Raw genomic sequence first — 20,507 nt, forward strand, 5'->3', positions numbered from 1 at the left:
TGTGGGCAGGTATCCATGTGCATGCCTGCGGAGGTCTGAGGGCTTCCTCAGTCACACCCCACCTGTTTATGTATTTGCATTTTAATTATTTTGATTTCTTGGGACACGGTCTCATTGTGTAGACCAGGCTGACCTCAGACTCACAGAACGGTGCCTGCTAAAGGAGTGTGCAGCCACAGCTGGCTTCCACCTTACTTTTGAGGCAGAGCTCCCTCAATTGAGAACGTGCTGATTCAGTCTGGCCAGGAAGCCCTCCCCCCACCCAGGGATCCTCCTGTCTCCACCTCTGCGGTGCTTGGGTTACATTAGTGCACCCCCACACTCTGCTCTTTTCTGTGGGTTCTGGAAGGGTGGACTTGGATCATCACACTCGTGAATCAGACACTAGCACTGAGCCCCTCACTGTCTAAGCTGGGTAGCACCACAAAAGATTTTTCCAAATCCCTCATTTTATACTCAAAGGGAATTGAGGCCCAGAGAGGCCAACAGAATTAGCCAAGTGGATAGTGGGACAGAAAAGGCCAGGCCCTAGAATCCATTAATACTTTTATACGTGTATCTTGGTTTGACTAAAGTGAATGGGGTGATGTGGGACACCCAGTCTTGGAGGAGGTTTTATCCCAAAAACCTATTAACTAGTTTTGTTTGATTTTATTTTTAATATAAGACATACCATTTATTCTTACTTATAGCAAGGTATATTTGCCCTTTGGGAACAAGGAAGGGGCTAGAAGGTGTTGCTGAGCCTTAGATGTTTCCATTTACTTCCATGTATAAAGTGTTCAGCTCAGAAGGCTTTCTAGTGGTAACTGGTGGCAGCTAATGATGTGCCAGGGAACAGGCTGAGAGGGAAATGTGGGAAACACCTCCTGGCTGCTGCAGAGATTAGAGCAGGGCCTTCTATGCCACCTTTGGGCTTGTTTGCAGGCAGGTGAACGTGTAAGATGATGCAAGAAAGGTGTGGGTCTAGGAAGGACCATCAAGGAAGAGGCACCTCAGGCTCCTGAAGGCTTGTGTGCAGGAGACAGCTGGTAATGCCAAAGCCTGAGCCTGCGTCACCAGGCCCTGCTTCACAGTGGATAGCGCCAGCCAAGCCAGAGCATGCTTGCTCACTGGAGAAGCTTGCATTTGTTGTAGGAAATTAGATCATTGTTCTGTAAGCTTTTCCCAGAGGCAAAGACAGGGTGGTGAGGGGAAAGGGGCTATAGGAGCCACAGGTGACCCTGTATAGACCCAGCTCACCGCAAGGACTCCGTTGCGTAGATCACAGTAAAACTGATTGCAACAAGGGCATGAGAAAGATCAGGCATGACCTAGCCCCCTTAACATGGCAGGGGCAGGATGCTTCTGGCTCTTTGGAAGAATGGTGACTATACCTATGATATCCAGTCCCCTTGGGTTCTCCCTTGGGCCACAGCCACTGTCTGGGCAGTGCCCAGGGGCAGCCACAGTGCTGCTTTTACAGAGTGCTTCTACCACAGTTAACCACACTCTCTGTGAGCTCACAAAAAAGCCCTAAGTCAAACACTTCCTGTCTCAGCTAGCCAGAGGGGACACAGTTGTCTGTCAGCAAGAACACTGCCCAGCCATTAGAAGAGTTCTAGACCAGCCTGGGCTACATAGTAAGACAGTATTTCAAATAAAATAAAGGCTGGATATGGTGAGACATAGCTATAATCCCAGAACTCAGGAGACTGAGGCAGGAGAATATGAGTTTGAGGCTAGTCTGGGCATATGGCAAGACCCTGCATAAAAACAAAATGAACAACCAACTCTGGATACCTCATATGTCCAACATGCAGTCTGTAATTTAAGTTGGTTCAAAGAAAACCACCTTGAAGTCACATGGCTGAATGGGAGTGGGCACGAAGCAGTAGAGACAGAGAAGCTGGCCAGATGATTTCTGCATACAAGGCAGCTCATAACCACAAATTGACATCCAACTACATACACACACACACACACACACACACACCCCTTGGCTTCTCTTTTTATTAGCAGAGTTTTAGGGTGCAGGCCTGGCGGCAGGGGTAGCCTGCTGTCATAATGTTGGTGACGAGCTTTCATCGTGGACCCTAGCCCCTAGCATGCTGGCTCAGTGTTATCTCCTTTGAAGCTTCTTTGAGCATAGGCAAGAGAAAAAAGTCTTGGGCTCCGGCACCACGTTCTTGGCTTCTAGGATGTAGAACGTCTGCATGGTGAGGCAGCTGACTGTGGGGTCAGGGTCTTTCTGCATACACATCAAGGCTGTAACAGATACAGGGATGGAACAGGGAACAGAAAGGTCACTGGGTTTGGGCAAGAGGGCCCAACACTCTCGGAGGAAGAACGCAAACTAGCAACTTTTACAGTATAAGCGGAGATTTCTTCTACGAGTCCACACTGGTTTTTACATTCAAGATCCCAAACTTACCCCCGGGGGTATAGAAACACCTCTGTTTCGGTCCTCCCACTTGCCCCTACCCAGCTCTGGCCTCCTCCCTCATTCTGTGTGAAGTCCTCTGACCCCCAGGAGGACTGCAGGCTGGGTCAGAGCCACACCTGGGGGAGGGAGAGTCACTGTGTCATGAATGCGATGTGAGGGATAGGTGAGAGAGAGAGGCCCAGTGTGCAGAGCACATGTCTCAGGACAGTGAGAACACAAAGGTTCCCTCACTGTAACATGAACGGTGGTGACATCCCAGCGGGAAGGGAAGGGGACACTGGCACCCCAGGGAAGAAGGTAGCTCTTTCCTAGGGAGAGTTTAAGGGGCCAGCCTGGCTGAATGAATGAATGAGTGAGTGAGCGAGTGTGTGGAGCAAAGGAGTTCTGACCAATAACCCAGACCCATGTGCCTGGGAGCTGTCCTTCCGGATGATGGGCTTTTTGAACACTCCTGCCTTCATTTCCAAGCCACCCCTCTGATACCAGTAACCCTAAAAGAGACAAGCAGCAGGCAATGGGATGACCACTCACCTGCACGTTCATCTTCAATTTTCTCTTTCTCTTCCCTGTTAAGTATCCGGATGATCTGACCTACAGGGCACACGGGCACTCAGTGGCCTCACAAGGGGCCAGTGGGCCCTAACTGTAAGTTCTCTGGTAAAAGTCACCATCCCATCCTTTTGTCTGTCCTTCCCACCCCGGGTTACCAGCTGGACTTGCTCCGTGAAGCCAAGCTGCTTCTCCAGTTGTGTGAAGGGCTCTAAGCAATCGGGCCAGGTACCAATGATCTTGCCCATGAGGTGACGGGAGGTAGTGTCCACCTGTCTTTAAACTTCCTCCCCTCGGGAGCACACACACGCCTGATGCTCCACCCGCCGGGAGCCATGCTGCCCTGGTTTCTTAGGAGTTGCCCATTCTGCTAATACACAGGCCAGGGGCTCCCTGTGGTGGGAGGGAGCAGATGGCAACGGGACCAAGGGCTCTGTAATTACCTCGGGTCCTGTCATTAACTCCTCACATGCCCAGCCCTCAATCGGTTTGAAAAACCCAACTTCAAGGAGACAGTGGCTGCGAGTTGACAGAGGGCCGTCCTACCTGAAAACCACACAGCCACCTGGCGGATGGGGCCCTGAGGGCTTTTGAAGAGAGCCACACTCTGCTTCAGGAACCAGAGCACCTTGCTCCTTTCCTGCTGCAGCTGGAAGAAGCAACATTAGATGGCACAGCTAGGCGGCACACTGCCAGTTCTCCTGCCTCTCAGACAGTCTAAGCAGGACGATAGATGGAAGTGATCCCAACGGCAAACAAAATCCTTCAGAGCCTCCTAAAATTCGCCTCCCAGTGTCCCAGCTTCTGAAACCTTATTTCTTCCACCAAGCCTTCCTAGCTTGACCAAGCCACGGTGATGATGATGTATATAAACCCCTGATATATTGAGCCCTCAATTCTGTCTAGGTTTATATGTCCCATAGTCTCAGGCATTTAAATACTTGGTCCCCAATTGATGGCACACTGTTGGGAAGGTTTAGAAGGTGTGGCCTCATCACAAGTGTATCACTGGAGGCAGTCTTTGAGAACTTAAGGACTTGTGCCATTTTTAGTTGGTTCTCTTTGCTTCATGCTTGTGGTTCAAGACATGAGCTTTTGGATTCCTGCTGCTGCCACCATGCCTTCTCTCTATCACCTTGGACTTTAACCCCCTGGAACTGTAAGCTCAAATAAACTCTCCATGGTGCCTAATCACAGCAATAGAAAAGGAACTATTACGCTAAGCATTACCATTCCTCCCCTGTGAAGATGACCTCCTCTTCTGGGAAGCTTTCTTCAAGTCCAAGCTGGGCCAAGTGCACACTGCCTTTGTACTAGAGAGCGCATTCCTCTCCCTTACCCCTTCCCAAAGTACTCCAAATCACCAATTCCTGTACCTAGCTCTCCAGGGTAGAGAGGAAGTACGGAGAGTGCAGAAAGCACCACTAGGTGGTCAGCCCAGAGCAGACACACTGATGAATAAGCTATGCATAGTTACTGCTGACACCATCTGCAGAGAGCAGACGGAGTCAGATGCTTAGGGCCAAGAGTGTGGGGGTTCAATGGCTGGCTCCCTTGCACAGTTCAGAATAGTGAGTCAGCTGCTGGCTTACCAGAGCAATGAGGATGGTGAATACGTCCTTCTTGGCGAAGACCCCTTTGAGTTTGGACCAGCCTAGGATGGTAGCTGTGTTGCAGAGGCTGAGCCTACAGACCTGGGAAGATAAGAGGCTCAGCACATGGAATCATGGGGATGACGCTGGGCAAATTTGGCCTTATTGAAGACTTGGAACCTGCAGGGACCTGGGCTTAGGAGAAAGTTAGAGTTTGTCCAAGCATCTGGCTCTACTGAAAACCTCTTTTTTTTTTTTCTATGACGAAGTCAAAGTGACAGTTCTAATGCTTTTTCCAGTAGCAATGTTGGGTCCCACAGCAGTGTGGCTCTCTACAGCATAGCCTTGGGCACCATGGCTTTCTCACCCCAAAGCAGTCTCTCTGAAAACAAATGTCTCCAAAGTCTTTGTTTGTCTTGTTTTGTTTTGTTTTGTTTTGTTTGTTTTTTTCAAGACATGTTTCTCTGTGTAGCCTTGGCTGTCCTAGACTGGCCTCCAACTCACAGCAATCCGCCTGCCTCTACTACCCTGAGTGCTGGGATTAAAGGCCACCACACCTGGCTCCCAAAACTGTTTTCTTTTTAACTTCCCTTGAGACATGCTTTTGCTATGTAGCCCAGGCTAGCCTCAAATTGGCATGTTATGCTCTTGAATACTGGGTTCACAGAAGTATTCCACCTCACCCAGGTCCTTCAATGTCTTAGTACCCCCTCTCGGTGATCCTTGCTCTACAGCAAGGTTGGCTTGGCCAGAATATCACTGACCTCATTAGAAGGGACCCATCCTTTTGTCACGTGCTCAGCAGCATCCTTGGATATAGCTAAGGGGTCTCCTGTCACAAATCAAGTCAGCAGTTTTCAACTGTTTATGTGCTTCTGGGCTCCTGGCCAGGCCTCTCTGCTCTATCCAGCATTCAACCTACAGGTAGAGCTCTCCCACCCTGGAAGCCCCATCTCAGCTCACTGGTAAGGCAAGAGCAGCAAGCAGTCTGGAGGACGACCACAAGGGAGGGCCATGACAAGTCAGCAGAGAGAGGAGCTGGTGCCACTTTCTGCTTCAGAGTTTGCGTGCCCAGCAGCCCCTGCTGGAGTTGGAAGCTAGCTGAGGCCAGCTGGGGCTGGAGGAGACTCAGCGTGACAGCTGACACTGAACCTCTCCAGCGTCAAAACTCCAGTGGGCCTCCTCAGTGTGACACCATCCTGTCACAGCCCTGTCCAAGGGCTTACCATGGTCTGCATTAACTTCCAGTGGGAACTGAATGCCAGGCTCCACAGTCAGGCTTCTCACCTCCTCCACGGCGGCATTTACATCCTTCAGGTGCGACACAAGCAGGACTAGCGAGTTGAGGACCTGGTGCTTCAAGGGGAAATCAAGGGTCTTCCTCGAGACCTTAGCAAGGATACTTGAATAGATTGTGAAGATTATCAGACGCAGCTGCTCTGACTCCTGGGTAAGAAGATACACACTTGGGAAGACACAGACATCTCTATACCTGCACTGGCGACCCAGGTCAGAAGGATCCTGAGCTCTGCTCCCACCAACCATGTTCCTGTGTGCATGCCCCCGTCTGCTTTGACTGTTCATCAGCACAGCACCCCTGTGCCATGCTCAGCTGCCCTCCTGGTTTGATTTCTATAAAGCAAGAATGCAGATGCAGCTAGTCCCCAAGAATGCTGCTGGGGTCAAGGAAAGGCCTTCTTCACTGTGTCACATCCATCTGGGGTAGTACAGCAACCTCTCGATCCCTTGGGGGCTTTACCTCCTCAAAAAAGTGTCCCAAATGGAAGGCCAGATGAGTGATAAAGGTGGAAAAGTGTTGCCAGGTCAGGTTCTTGAGGATGCGCTGCAGCGTGAGAAAGGTCTCCATCACCAGGTCACTGCTGGTGGAGTAGCAGTAGCTCAGAAAGTAGGGCTGCAGGATCCGGAGGTGCGTTATCTACAGAGTGACCGTCACTCAAAAGTGCAGTCGGGAACTTCTGATAGCACTTCCCCTCAATCCCCACCCCTCAGACGACTGGTGGGCACAGCGCTCACGCTTTTCACTCTGAAGGCAGGAATGGCCTCAAGATTGGATGATGGTCAAACTGGGGTGCCCAAAGTGTACCTGGCCAGGAGCCTTCTGTGCTCCGAGAGCAGAGGTAAGAAGACAGAGCTCTTCTGTCTGCTGCACCGTAAGTTTCCCTCCTAATGGCTTTCCTCCCTCCTGGCAATACCAATCTCCAGAGACCTGGGTGGGACCTCTGGAATCTTGGGATGGGCTGAGCCTATTCTCTCAACTGACTTACAGAACTACCTCCTCCAGGACCTTTCCTGGACAGGAAGAAGCACAAATTGCTCAAGCCCACCTGGATCCTGTGCTTGGAGGACTGGCCTCAAGAGGACCTGTATTCTGACTCCAAGAATGTGTTACACCCTATCTATAACTGGCCACACAGGCTCTCTAGGTCCACTTAGGCCTTCTGCGGGTGACACGTCCTTGGCCCCTATCCCATTTTCACCGTGTTTTTATGCTTTGTGAAGATTTCTGCGATCTGCAGCAATAGACGTCCTGTGGATAGCTCCTCACAATGAAACCAATTTGCCAGAATCCTGGTGGAAACTGCATCCACAGCACCTGCCACATCTGGACAGCGGAGCAGCTGCCAAGAGACAACCAAAAATAACAGAAAGGTTGCCAAGGGAACGACTGAATCTAGATTCTGTCTTGTTAGTAAAAGAACGTTCTTAGGACCTTGGTCAAAGTTTAAGGACAGGTTCACACCCTATCATTCATTCATGCTGCAAGTTTTCCTTATGCAACTTTGAAAAGGGATTGTGAGAAACAGAAATAAAAAATGCAGACAGTGGTCACCAACCCTAGCACCCCAGTTGGAGGGCCTTTAAAGGCATGATCATGAGCTGCCTGGAGAATATGTCAAAGAAAGAGAAATATGCTGCAGGCTGAAAGCAGCTACAAAGCATCATGAATGGGAGAAAGGAGGCAGAACCTGAAATGGACTTGAAGATAAAGGGAACTTCAAGAAGCCCAAGTCTTTTAGACATGAAGACAAACAATTCAATAGGATAACGGGCAAAAGGTGTAGAAAGGATTCCCAGAGGACAGAAGACTGTGCGTGCCTCTGTGTGTGTGAGTGGTGTTTATATGTTACCATGTAGACCTCAAGGCAAAGATGTTGTCCTGTTCTTGCCAGGCCACCAATCAGATCTATCATAATTTACTCAGTAGCTGAGCAAATTTCTGAAGTTTTCTGAACCTGAGTTTTGTCCTCTACAAAGTGAGGATTAAGCAGTCTGAATTAAAACACACAGCCCTGTCTGTTTTCAATTCTTCTGCCTGTGACTGCCTGTGGATGGAGGTAATGCTGAGCAAGGAGTTATATGAGACTGTAAAATGTGCCTGAGTGTGAACACCCATACCCACACCCATGCTCTCTTGCCTACAGATCTGGACCCACTTTTGTAGCTGGTACCTAAATCCCATTGGTTCCCCACCTTAAAGCTAGTAGGCCCAGTTGCTGAGAATGGGTCTTACCCATCTCTCCACCTTAAAGCCCTATCGCAAACATAAGCCCACTCCGGTAAAGGTAGTAGCTGAGCGCTTATGTGGGTGTGTATTCATTTCAGCTGGGCATCAGCATTTGAGGAAGCTTCTAGACTATTCGTTAGTTCCAGCTGTTTCTAGACGCCAGGTGTAAGCTAGGGAGCTTAGAGCAAATTAATGCCTGCGCCCACCCCAGATCGATTCTGAAGAACGAGGCACCCAGTAACAAGAGTAGCAATGCCTCGAAATCTGCATATTAGATATACTGAATATCACATTACGATTCACAATAGCAGCAAAACTGCAGTGATGAAGTAGCAATGAAATAACTTTATGGTTGATTCACCACAGCATGAGGACCTGCATTAAAGGGTCACAGCATTGGGAAGGTTGAGGAGATTCTAATATGCTCCCAAGGTTCAAAACGGCTGCTTCTTCACCTCTGGCCATGTATGCTTATCTCCTGTACTGTTTCTCAAAGCTAAGCTCAAAGAAACCCTGCCTGCACTAGCCAGCAGAATGCTTTTAGACCGAAGGCTCCTGTGGACCCAGGTCTCGTGAGGCCAAGCCTCTGGGCTAAGAACCCAGCCTTCTGCCTTTTGATCAGCATCCTTGGTGAATGGATTACACCATGGCCCAAGACCCACTGCCTTCCCAGCTAGACAAGCCTCTGCAGCCTCCAAGAGCATCCTTAGCCAAGACTAAGACTTGAGTTCCATCCCTTGGACCTGCATGGTGGAAGGACAGACCAACACTTGCATGTTATTCTCTAACCTCCACATGTGTGCCCACATACAAAAAAAAAAAGAGAAAGAAAGAAAGAAAGAAAGAAAGAAAGAAAGAAAGAAAGAAAGAAAGAAAGAAAGAAAGAGGCAGGAAGAAGGAAGGAAGGAAGGAAGGAAGGAAGGAAGGAAGGAAGGAAGGAAGGAAAAAAAGAAAGATGCAATAACTTTTTAAATCAGATGGCTTGAATTTTTAAAGACCGTAACTAGGGCTGAAGAGATGGCTCTGGATTAAGAGCACTGACTGCCCTTTGAGGAGACCCAGGTTTAGTTCCCAGTACCCACATGGCAGCCCACAATTGACCCTAACCCAACACCCTCACACAGATATATGTGCAATACACATGAAATAAAAATAAATTAAAAAAAAACAATACAAATTTTTTAAAAAGACAAAGAAGCTAACTTAAAGCTGTGGCCAGGCAGACAGCAAAGCCTGCCCAGACCCTGTGGCGGAAGCCTGAGGCGCCTCAGCTTTGCTGGAAAGCACTTGTGCATCAGTATCAAAAGCCACAGAAGCCACCCATGCTTTTGAAACTCACACTTCCATGTATTATAGTCAATATTTAAGGCAATAATTTAGAATATGGGAAAGATTTTGCATAGAGGTGTTTATTACAGTATTGTTTATAGTCATGTCATATTAGAAACAAGATACTCCATCAATTACAGAACACTTCTGTGTTAACTCTCATCACAATGAAATCCATGTCTTTGTAGACTAATCAAAAAGTTAATTTAAAAACAAACAGGAAATGCAATGAAAAGAGTCAGACATAGAATATTAGAGAATTATTTCAACTTTACACACACACACACACACACTCACAGCTTCATATAGGCAAAAGCATGAAAGTAGTTTCCTTTAGGCACTGTACAGATTAATGGTTTTATACACATTTCTAAATTTTCTATATATTTTCCTCTTTCACATGACTGAATTACAGAATGAATCAGATGGCTGGTCAAATATGAAAAAACTACAAGAAGAGAACATTGGCTTTGCACAAAATCAGGGCAAAGTCAAAGACTGAGGAGGCTAATGGTCGGTGACTCAGAATTCTCACCCACGTGCCCCAGCCCATTCTTGGGTGGGTAGGGGTAGACCAGGCCACTTCTCCCCCTGGAACCCTCCTGGAGGACTCCCCTGGGTACAGTTGCTTCCCAGAAAGCTGTCCCCACTGCCCTCTACCCACCCTTCTCCACTCACCTCTGCCAGGAACACCAGGGCCGTGAAGTAGTTGGCACAGTGTGGGTCCTGGAGGGTCCTAATGAGGAAGCTGAAGACAGGGCGATTGTGCCAGCAGTTCTTGATGGCCAGGGATCTGAGATAACAATAGGGTATTAGAATGAGACCCAGGCCACAGGAGAGGACCGCAGGGACTGTTCGCAACTCACCTGGCCAGCAGAGTGACTCCATTGTAGTGTCTTTCAGGGCTGACAAGCAGTTCCCAGGCCCCAAGTGTCTGAATATAAGACATGTGGTCTGTGTACCCCGAGCTGCGCATCAAGGTCTTCAAGGCCTCTACAGAAGAACTGAGGCACAGAGACACTGCTGACCATGCCCTCCTAACCCCACGTGGGACTCCCACCCATCCTATGGATTATGAACTTGGCCATGGACTATTAGCAGACCAAGTACATTTCACAGCTGAAGCGAGCTGGGGCTGTAGGCTCTCCCAGGTGGCACAGGATGCTTGACACGGCTAGGGGGACAGAATCTAGGTTGTGGCCCAGGAGTCTCGTTTTGATTTTACTTTAGAACAGAAAAGGCATCCACGAGGCAGCCACTTTTTATTTTAAATTAAGTCATTTACTTTACATCCTGATCGTAGCCTCACCTTCCTCCTCTCCTCCCAGCCCCCCACCTCCACTCCCCATCCCCCACCCTGCCTGCGTCCTCATCCCTCCACCCTCCATGCTCCCACCCCCATCCTCCCACCCCACCCCACCCCTCATCCCACTCCCCTAAGCCCCCCCCCATTCTCCCCTTCTCCTCTGAAAAGGCAGCCACTTTAAACAGTCTTCTCAACAAAGTCGAGGAAGGCACCGTGGGTGGATGTGTAAGTAACAGAGTATGGAGGGTGTGAAAGGGTCAAGTTAGTGAGGGTGCCGAGGCAGTGCTGGGCAGAGCACCGCCCCTAGCCCCTAGCACGCTGGCCCAGGGCCCTCGGTACCTCACGCTGTCCACATATTCGGATTCATTCCGCTCATCTGGGACCACAGCGCTCTCTTTGGTTACCAGGAAAGAGATTTGGAAGAGTAGTACCACGAACAGGGGGGCGAAGTAAGTCTGTACCTCCCCCTGATAACTGGGCACCAGCAGCATCTCGTGGATGGCCCTGGTGGCCTGGAGTGAAAAGGAGGACGTCATCATCTTCATTACCACTCACAGTCCCTATCACCTGGACGGGCCCACCCAATGACATCACTGAGGTTGCCAGCAAGTGGAAGCTGAGCATAAGCCAGGCTGCTTGAGCATTTGGGCAGGCCTGGGGTGTTTGCCTCACTTCTCTGCCTCCCCACCCCTCAGAAACAGAATCTGGTTCTTCTGTTCCCAGTGAGTCAATTGACTGGAAGTCCTCCTTTTAACCCAGCCTAGACATCCCACTATTAAAATACCCAAGTAAGCATGGGCCCTAAATGGTACTAGTGCACAGAGCCCAAGCTGGCCCAGCAGAAATCCCAGTGTGTTTCCTTCCCAGCCCCCAGCCCCCAGCCCTCCACCTGGCCCTCCATACAATCATCGCTGAGAGCTCTGTTTTGTGGTCAGTCTGCTGGTCATTGGGTGTGTGGGAAGCAAGCATCCTCTGCAGCAGATAATCCATGATCATTTTGTAGCCTTTCGGAAAGGAAGCCAAGATTTCCCAGGATCTGAGTATCCCACTGTAGAGGCAGAAGCCAACAGTTACAGGCAAAGCTTTCTCCACTGCTCTACAATGCTTTCTGGAAGGACCGTTAGCTTCTTAGCCCTGTCCTAGCTTCCTCCCTCTGCCCTTCCTTTCCGTGTCTCCTCTTCATTATCTTCTCACTTCTCTTAATTCTTTTCACTATTTCATTTCCTCCAGATTTTACTGTTCTCTGTTACATTGCACACAGGCAAATAGGAAAAGGGTCACTTAGTCTACGGGCCTGCAAACATCTAATACCAAACTTGATGAGTGTCCTTGAATGCATCAGGTCAAGTCCCTACCCTGTGGCCATGTCTAAGCTCTCCTTACTCCTACCAACACTGCATCTAGGGCTGAGGATACAGCACAGTTGGTTGCATGCTTGCCCAGTATGCCTGATCCCAGGTTCAATCCCCATCACTACATGAACTTGGTGTAGTGGTTCATACCCATAATACCAGTGCTTGGGAGGTAGAGGCAGGAAGATCAGGAGTTCATGGTCATCCTTAACCAAATAGGTAGTTTGAGGCAGGCTTGAGCTTCATGAGACCCTGCCCCCCAGCCAAAATAAAAGAAAGAAAGAAAAGAAAATTGACCAGACTCCTCTATCCCTCCAGCCTAGTGCAATCATGTCAGTTTGCGACCACGGCTGATGGCTTCCCTTCACAGCACCCATTCAGCCACACACCCACACTGTCCTCTGGAAGTCACACTTGCACAGGTGTCTTTGGTTTTCACCTGGCAGATCTTTCCATCTCTGGATCTGACAAAAGTACATGAAAGCAAAAGTAAATGCCTTTTGTAAAAAAAAAAAAAAAATTACTTGATAAAGTTTTAATCAACTCCATTTTAATACCTTCCAGAAGTCTCCTGGGATTTTTTTTTTTTTTGAAACATCAGAAGAGCCAGGAGTAATGGCGCAGAATCAGGTGGATCTCTGTAAGCTCAAGACCAGCCTAGTTAAGTTCTGAAAAAGGCGGAGTAGATCCTGTCAGAAAGAAAAAGAAAAAAAAAGAAAAAGAGAAGAGAAAAGAAGAAAAAAGAAAAGAAAAGAAAGAGGAAGGAAGAAAGGAAAAGAAGAAAGAGAGATCTGAAGAGAGCAACAAGTAAGTGAAAGAAAGATGGTGAGAGACAAAGAAAGAATTTCAGGCTGCTGGGATAGCTCAGCTGGTAAAAAGGGTGCTTGCCACCAAACCTAACAACCTGGTTTCAATCCCCAGGACTCACAAGGTTAAAGAAGAAAACTGAGTCCCGCAAGTTGTTCTCTGGCCTGCACACACACTCACACATGCTAAATAAGCATACATATGTCCATGCACGCATGCACACAACACACACATACTAAATAAAAACAGTTTTCAAAAAGAGGAAAACTTCACTGCTGGCATCATGATGCAATGTGTTCTAGGGACAAAGGCAAAGTAAAGACTGGCTGGCCCATGAGAGTTAGACTGACAGCTCCTTCTCAACAGTGACAGTGGAAAGAGAGACAAGAGTCAAGCCTTCTGAGACTGAACATCGACAAAATGTCAACCTACAAGTTTTGCAGAGTCTCTTGTTTAAGGAAGACTTCATGAATAAACAAATAAATAGTTTGGTGGACAGGAGAAACTAAAGGACAGATTTCAGGGGAGAAGAAAACCTACTTCACAAGGAAAGCATGGGATGCAAAGAAGGGATGGCACCCAAATAAAAATAAATCTAAACACGGTGCCAGCATGAAGATGTTGCAATGGCACCATAATAACAGCAAAAACCTGAAGACAAGTAGCCGTCAGCAGAAGAACTGGCGAGATAAGGTGTGGAATAAGGGCATAATTAAATATTAAAGAACGGTCTAAGGGGCCAATGCCCACCTCTAACAGATTGGAGAAAACCTAGGTACATAATATCAAGAATTTAACAGATCAAATAAATATAAATGAATTCATATGTAGAGGATTTACTAGCATATTTTTAAACAATCTTGTATAATAAATTTGCATGTTGTAGAAAACACATTTTATTTCAAATATCCACTGAATATACAACACTGATAACCATATCTTATTAGTCTATAAACATTAAAAATCTGAATCCAAAAAGGAGTTTAAAGATGATGTTCCCCAATCATTTTAAAAGAAGAAGTTGATCCAAATATATAACGTTTGGAGACTAAACTGTTAAAGATCTGTACAGGTAAGTAATTGGATATTTGGCGAAATTTAAAGTTGATTCTTGTTTGGGGAGTAGTTTTTCTTCTAATTAGCAGTATAAAATAGAAACTTTCTTACCATGATAAAAACATTTATCAGAAATCAATAACAAGTGATTTTAGTTTCTGTTGTTTCCCGAGAATGAGCAAGCCCAGTCTAGTCTAGCTGCCTCCTGATTCAAACTACAAGCAATCGAAAACGCAGAAAGCTTTCATCACCCCTTTCTCAGTGGTTGATAGACACACAGACAGAAACTAATGCAGATACAGAAGCCTTGAATAACGCTACCAACTATCTCAATCTCATTTACAAAACTTGAGTTCGACCAGGTTCCGAGAAATTCATAAAAGCAGGCTGGCTGGCAAAGGCAGGACGCAGAAAGCTGATCTAACGAGTAGGCCCCCCAGATTGGGTTTTTTTTTCTCTCTTCTCTTCCAACCTTGACCTACACATGACCCCAGAGCAAAACTGTGCATCAGACACAGGCAACAGAACCTGTGGGTGAGATTCTGTCTCCCTGGAGCAGTGGGAAATGGGACCCTATGAGTCAGACGCCCTGAGTAGGTCTTTGTTCGTTCTCTTTCCAAACCCTGCCTGGATGACCGAGCAGAGCCGCAGAGCGGAAGCCATCCGGCTGGAACACAGAGACATGTGACTTGGTAGGAAGAAAGGAGGAAATCTTCACTTGCTGAGGGTTTGTTCTGTTGTTCTACCTCACGTCTGTTGTGCTGGGGATCAGTCACCAGCACCTTGTACAAACCTCAGAAGGCCTCTGCCACTTGACCACAGCCTGGTACCTTCCTAGTATTGTTGTAGTGTTGTTGCTGTTTTCTGGCTTTTTTCTTTCTTTCTTTTTTTTTTTTTTTTTTTAATTATCATGCTGGTAACTGTGCTATGTATCAACAAAGAGAACTTAAAAGACCTGGGGAAATATCCTTCAGAGGCAGCAAGTGAGAGTCCCCTGGCTCTGTGTGTAAGCCAGCACAAACCCCACTTCACTCTCAGGTGCTCAGGTAGAGAATGAGGCTGAAATAATCCCAAGACAAAGAAAGCGGGAAAAGAACAGAATTCTATGTTCAGTAGAAACAATCTTTTAAGATAAAGGTAAAATATGAAACAATCTCATAAGAAAAACAACTAGGAATTTGTTACCCAAAAATGTGCTCTCAGTGAAATTTTAATAAAAAGTTTTAGGCTGAGGAGAAATTTTATTATAGGGAAGCAGAAACTTCAATAATAAGAAGCAACAGAAACAAGTAAATATTTGGACAACTGTAATGGGTAGTTTTCTCCTCTTAGTTTAAAATTATACATGATTGTTGAAAAGAAACAACAACTTTTGGCAGTTTCTTTAATATATGTAAATGTGAGATGAATGACAGCTATCACGTGAAGCAAGGAAGGCAGATGAAGCTGTTGCAAGATCTTCCTTTCCTTAACGTTACAGCTATCAACTAGTAATAGAATGCAATGTGGCCACCTAAAAATTCTTAATTGCCAAATAAATTAAAGGTAAAATCTAATCCACTTAATGTATGGGTAAAGAAAAAATGGAATACATGAAATGAAAGCATTCAAGTAATTAAAAAAGGAGACTATAGATATACAAAACAGACAGAAAACAAATCATAAAATGGTGCATAAATCCAAATAAACCACTAATTACATTAATTGTAAATGATCTAAGTATACAAATTAAAAGCTAGGTAGGGGGCTGGAGAGATGGCTCAGAGGTTAAGAGCATTGGCTGCTCTTCCAGAGGTTATGAGTTCAATTCCCAGCAACCACATGGTGGCTCACAACCATCTAAAATGAGATCTGGTGCCCTCTTCTGGGTGTGCAGGTGTACACGCAGATAGAGCATTGTATATATAATAAAAAAAAAATCTTTAAAAAATAATAATATTAAAAGCTAGGTATTTTCACATTGGGTAAACACACATGATATATCTTAGTGACAAAGCATTTGCCCAACATGCATGAGGCTCCGGGTCAATCTCCGCTACCATAAAAAAAAACAATACAAACACATACAACAACCAAAAACCCCAAAGATATAACTACAAGCTATATAAAATAAATTTATTTTACATATTGGTTATATATTAATTAAAATAAAAGAACAGAAGAGCAACTGGGTCTTAGTCCAAAAGACACAATTTGCTATATTAATAGGATAAAAACGAAAAAAAATGCACAATCCTTTTAATAGATGCAATAAAAAATTTTAATTAAATTTAGTTTTCATTTGTGATAAATACTCTCAAACTACAAATATAAAGAAACTTTCCTTTTTACCTTTAAAATACTTAAATTTTCAGTTTCAGGGGACCTGATGCCTTCTTCTGGCTTCTGTAGGCAGTGCACTTACGTGCACAAGCCTACATACAGATGCGCACCATATGTATAATTAAAAATAAAGTGTGTGCATGCGCGCACACGCTCGTGTAGGTCAAAAGAACTCAGTGGTGCTGAAAAAGTGGCTCAGCAGTTAAAAGCACTGGCTGCTCTTTCTGAATACCTAGGTTCAATTCCCTGCACCTCTATGGCAGCTCACAACCATCTGTACCTCCAGTTCCAGGGAATCCAACACCTTCTTTTGGCCTTTGCTGATACCAGGCATGCCCACGATGCTCAGACATGCATTCAGACAAAACACCTACATACAAAAGAATTAAACTGAAATTTTAAAATAAGACAACTCGTGGGAATCTGTTTTCTCTTATACCCTGCGGGTCACAGAGTTTGAACTTGGGTGGCAGTATCTTTACCTGCTGAGCCATCCACGTTATAGAGTTGTAGATACAGGAAACTCTAGAAAAGTCTAAATGATGGGGATAAAAGACAAACCAGTGGCTACCAACAACTAAATGTACAGAAAGGAGCTGGTCCCAGAAAGGCAGAACAAGGGAATTGGGGAGGGGTGGTCATGGTTGTGATAATGATTGTTGTGACTGTACATTTAGAGAATTCATATATCTATATGGCAAAAGGGTAAATTTGCTACATATTTACAGAAAATATTGCTACGTAAATATTAACTTTATTTTAAAAAGAAAATTACAGTATAGATTTACACTACATTATTAAGCCATTACAACTTTGCTTAATAAAGGGTATTAACTTAGGAAATTCTGTAATAAAACATTAAATGGAAAAATACACAAATTGGTAAATATGGTATGGGCTGAACTATATTATATATAACATATATATATATGATATACATGTGTTATATGATATATAAATAGCTTTTTAAAACACTGCTTTCAGAAGGCAGACAAATTAGAAATCATACCCAAATGATAACAAAAGTGCTATTGGCTAAAATTTAATATTTTTTGGCTTTGCTTTTTCTGAATTTTATATGCTTCAAAGATTTTCTGCAGTAAAGTAGACAGCTCTTAGAACCACTCTGCTCTGAGTAAACAAGAAAAGACTTAATAGTGAATACATTGTGAGAATAAGCTAGCAGCTGGAGAGATACATTCGGCGCATGAACTCCCACATAAAAAGTTGTGTGTGATAGCACACATCTGTAACCCCAGCACTGGGGAGGCAGAGAGCCAGGTCCCTAGAGCCTGGTGACAAGCTCACCCAGCTGAACTGGTGAGCTCCAAATTCAGTGAGCAACCCTGTCTCAAAAAAAATAAAAAATAAGTGTGGCTCTGGAAGATGCATGACATCATGTCTAGCCTCCACACACATGAACAAACCTGTACACACCTGCAGACTCACATGAACATGTCTGTGCACACACAAAGGACAACAGTGGCTTGTAAGTGTGTAGCCGACGGTGACTCACCTTTGTGACTGTTCCTTTATCTTGAACAGGGACAGGATAACCTCATCTGTGTGGGACTGGACCAGCAATTGGAAGACCTTCATTATGGCCCCCGGGACGGTTTTCTCGGTGACTCTGTCTATGCAGTAGTAAATAAACGGGATGATTTCTGGCACCTGAAAGAACAGGAGGGAGGCTTTTTCTGGACAGCAGCACTGGGTGACTGGGAGTCACTAGTTAAAGTGTGGGGCTGCAGACAATATAGTACCCAGTGTCAGGACCACGTCCTGACGTCTGACCATCTCTGTCCTGCTGCACCCTGCCCTGATCAGCTGCTCCCAGAACACTATGGACCTGTGGCTCTCAGACTTTCAGAGAGGCAGATAGAAAGCAGCCATGCAGGGCCATACCATGTCTGGAAAGCATGGCATGAAGAATAAAGGAAGAATGACGTGGGAAATGGAAGCCAGGGTCATATGATTATTGCCTCTAAAGAACACTGTGAAGGAGGAGTATTTGGAGAGTCCTTCTGTTTCCTGGCATATGGAGCAGAGGCTGCTGCATGCTGAATGGCATGGACTGGGGTCACCGTACCACTTGGGTTTGAATGTCACTTCCAAACTTACTTGCTACCTGTGTGAGATTTTCATCTTCCCTGTCTTTTGTGTCCTCAAGTAGAAAACGAGAGGAATGGTTTTATCTACCTCAGCATCTGAGTTAGCACACCTGTGTTGGCTAGAACAGTGCTTCTCAACCTGTGGCAGTTGACCCCTTTGGCAGTCAAATGGCCCTTTCAAAGGGGATCTCATATCAGATATCCTGCATAGCAGATACTTACATTATAATTTGTAACAGTAAAGAGATTACAGTTATGAAGTGGAACAAAAATAATTCTAGGATGGGTGGGTCACCACCACATGAGGGACTGGGTTAAAGGGTCACAGCCTTAGCAAGCTTGAGACGCACTGGGCTAGGATATTGCCTGTCATGCAAAAAGTTCAGAGACTTCAATCTCCAAGGCTTATGACCCCTTTGAGCCTTTCCTTATTGCTTTACATTAATTTACTCTCTCTCTCTCTCTCTCTCTCTCTCTCTCTCTGTGTGTGTGTGTGTGTGTGTGTGTGTGTGTGCGCGCGCGCGCGCACGCGTGCGCGTGCGGTGACTGTGGAGGCTAAAAGCAAAGGATACCCTGGTGCTGGAATTACAAATGAGTGTGAGCTTCTCCACACAGATGATAGAAACTGAACCCTTGGGAAGAGCAGTACACACCTGAGCCGTATCTCCAACCTGATCTTATCTATTTTTAAGTAAGCGGTTTGCAAATAAAAAGCTGTGTTTAAAGTAAAGAACCTTTCTAGGTTGATGTTTTGGTATAATCATGCTGTATTCTCAACACTGGCTTATGCCATGAATCAGTGAATGAGTTTAGTGGGAGAAAAATGATAAAAGATGGAAAGCTGCATCTTTGCAGGATGCAAAGAATGGAGCACAAGCCAGGGGCAAAGATGGAATGCCATTCTCAGGACCGTTTATAAGATGTGTCTTCGCCCTCTCTGCCTTGCATAGCTCTAACATGTATCAATCACTTTTGATTTTGCAATGACCATGTTGCTTACAGTGGAGTCTGGCTGCCACAAGACTCAGTAGAATGGCCCCAGAGGCGCCCTCAGCTCTGCCAACCCATCAGTGTGATCAAACACCTCTGGGCCAGACAGCCACAAAGGGTTGGACCCAGGAAAGCTGATAGGCCCTACTAAATAGATGTGGTGAGCGAGAGAGGCTGGATCAAGCCGTTGAAATGACAATGGCGGTATATATTCCTAAGATCTTTTAAAATGACTTAATAACCAGAGCAGCTAAAGTCAAACTGTCCTGTCTTAATTTTATTGAGAGCAGTCCTCTCTCTGACAGAGGAGTCTCGGCATTTTATTTATATTCGTGGCCATGGCTCCTAAGTGTTTATCTCCTTTAATCGCACAGCCAGCTCCTGCCTTGTGATTTTTCCAACTTTCTGATTGCATGAAAGCAATACACATTCCTTAAAACAATACTTTGAACTAACTCCCATCTTCTCTGGGGGCATGGTGTATGGGACAGGATTCTCTCGATGCTGGGTGGTGGCAGTGAGCCACAGTTTTGTTAGCCCCCAGATGAGGAGACGGCCAACACTGTAGCGTGCTGCTGAGCCAGGCTGTTTGGTGGGCAAGGTGTGCTCTCAGCTCCCAATATTTTCAGCGAGCTTGTTACTATACCCCATCACCAAGCTGCATTTGCATATTCCTAGGTTATGAGGGCACAAGTCTGAAATGCCCCCAGTGGGTTCATGCTTTGAGCTTGTTCCTCAGCTGGCAGCACTATTTTAGGAGACTGTGGAACCTTTGGGGGACCAAGCTAGCGAAGACAGATCCCTGGGAGCAGGCCTCTGAAGGTAGCGGCCCGGGCCCGGGTTTCTGCACACTGCCTGGATTGCTGGTCTGCTGCCATGGGAACAGTCTTCTCCATCACCCTGCTGCCAGGCACTGAGATTCTCTGCCATGTCTTCCTTGTCATAGTGGACTGAAACCTCCTGAAATTGTGAGCCAAACAATCCCACCCCCCTTTTTTTTTTCAAGATCACATCTTTCTGTGTAGGTTGGCTATCCTGGAACTCACTCTGTAGACTAGGCTGGCCTCAAACTCATAGAGATCTGCCTGCCTTTATCCCAGCACTTAAGCCCAAGTACTGAGATTACAGGCATGCCCCCCCCC

General features: G+C 46.0%; 1 protein-coding gene across 1 annotated transcript; it reads right to left on the minus strand.

The window, feature by feature from the left end:
• Window positions 1-1,862: 1,862 nt before the first annotated feature.
• Window positions 1,863-19,842, minus strand: LOC129669738 (maestro heat-like repeat-containing protein family member 7). The gene is made up of 13 exons (XM_055598080.1): window positions 19,822-19,842; window positions 17,781-17,935; window positions 11,631-11,775; window positions 11,067-11,239; window positions 10,288-10,425; window positions 10,100-10,214; window positions 7,065-7,205; window positions 6,326-6,502; window positions 5,854-6,012; window positions 4,567-4,668; window positions 3,521-3,623; window positions 2,957-3,016; window positions 1,863-2,247 (listed from the first exon to the last, which is right to left on the minus strand). The coding sequence occupies exons 1-13, from the start codon at window positions 19,840-19,842 to the stop codon at window positions 2,102-2,104; spliced, it is 1,635 nt and encodes a 544-aa protein (XP_055454055.1). The 3' UTR covers window positions 1,863-2,101.
• Window positions 19,843-20,507: the final 665 nt, after the last annotated feature.

Source organism: Psammomys obesus, unplaced genomic scaffold (genome assembly GCF_907164565.1).
Source record: "Psammomys obesus unplaced genomic scaffold, mPsaObe1.curated_primary_1811, whole genome shotgun sequence".
Classification (NCBI taxonomy): Eukaryota; Metazoa; Chordata; class Mammalia; order Rodentia; family Muridae; genus Psammomys; species Psammomys obesus.

Bases quoted from the DNA above. Each gene is read 5' to 3' on its own strand.
- LOC129669738 (XM_055598080.1), bottom strand. From the start codon at position 19,842: ATGCCCCCAGAGAAGATGGGA. The intron at 7,206-10,099 runs GTGAGTGGAGAA...GTCTCTTGGCAG, and splicing joins CCCTGGTGTTCCTGGCAGAG to CTGCTCCGCTGTCCAGATGT. The intron at 3,017-3,520 runs GTAGGACGGCCC...TGTGCCCTGTAG, and splicing joins GGTGGCTGTGTGGTTTTCAG to GTCAGATCATCCGGATACTT.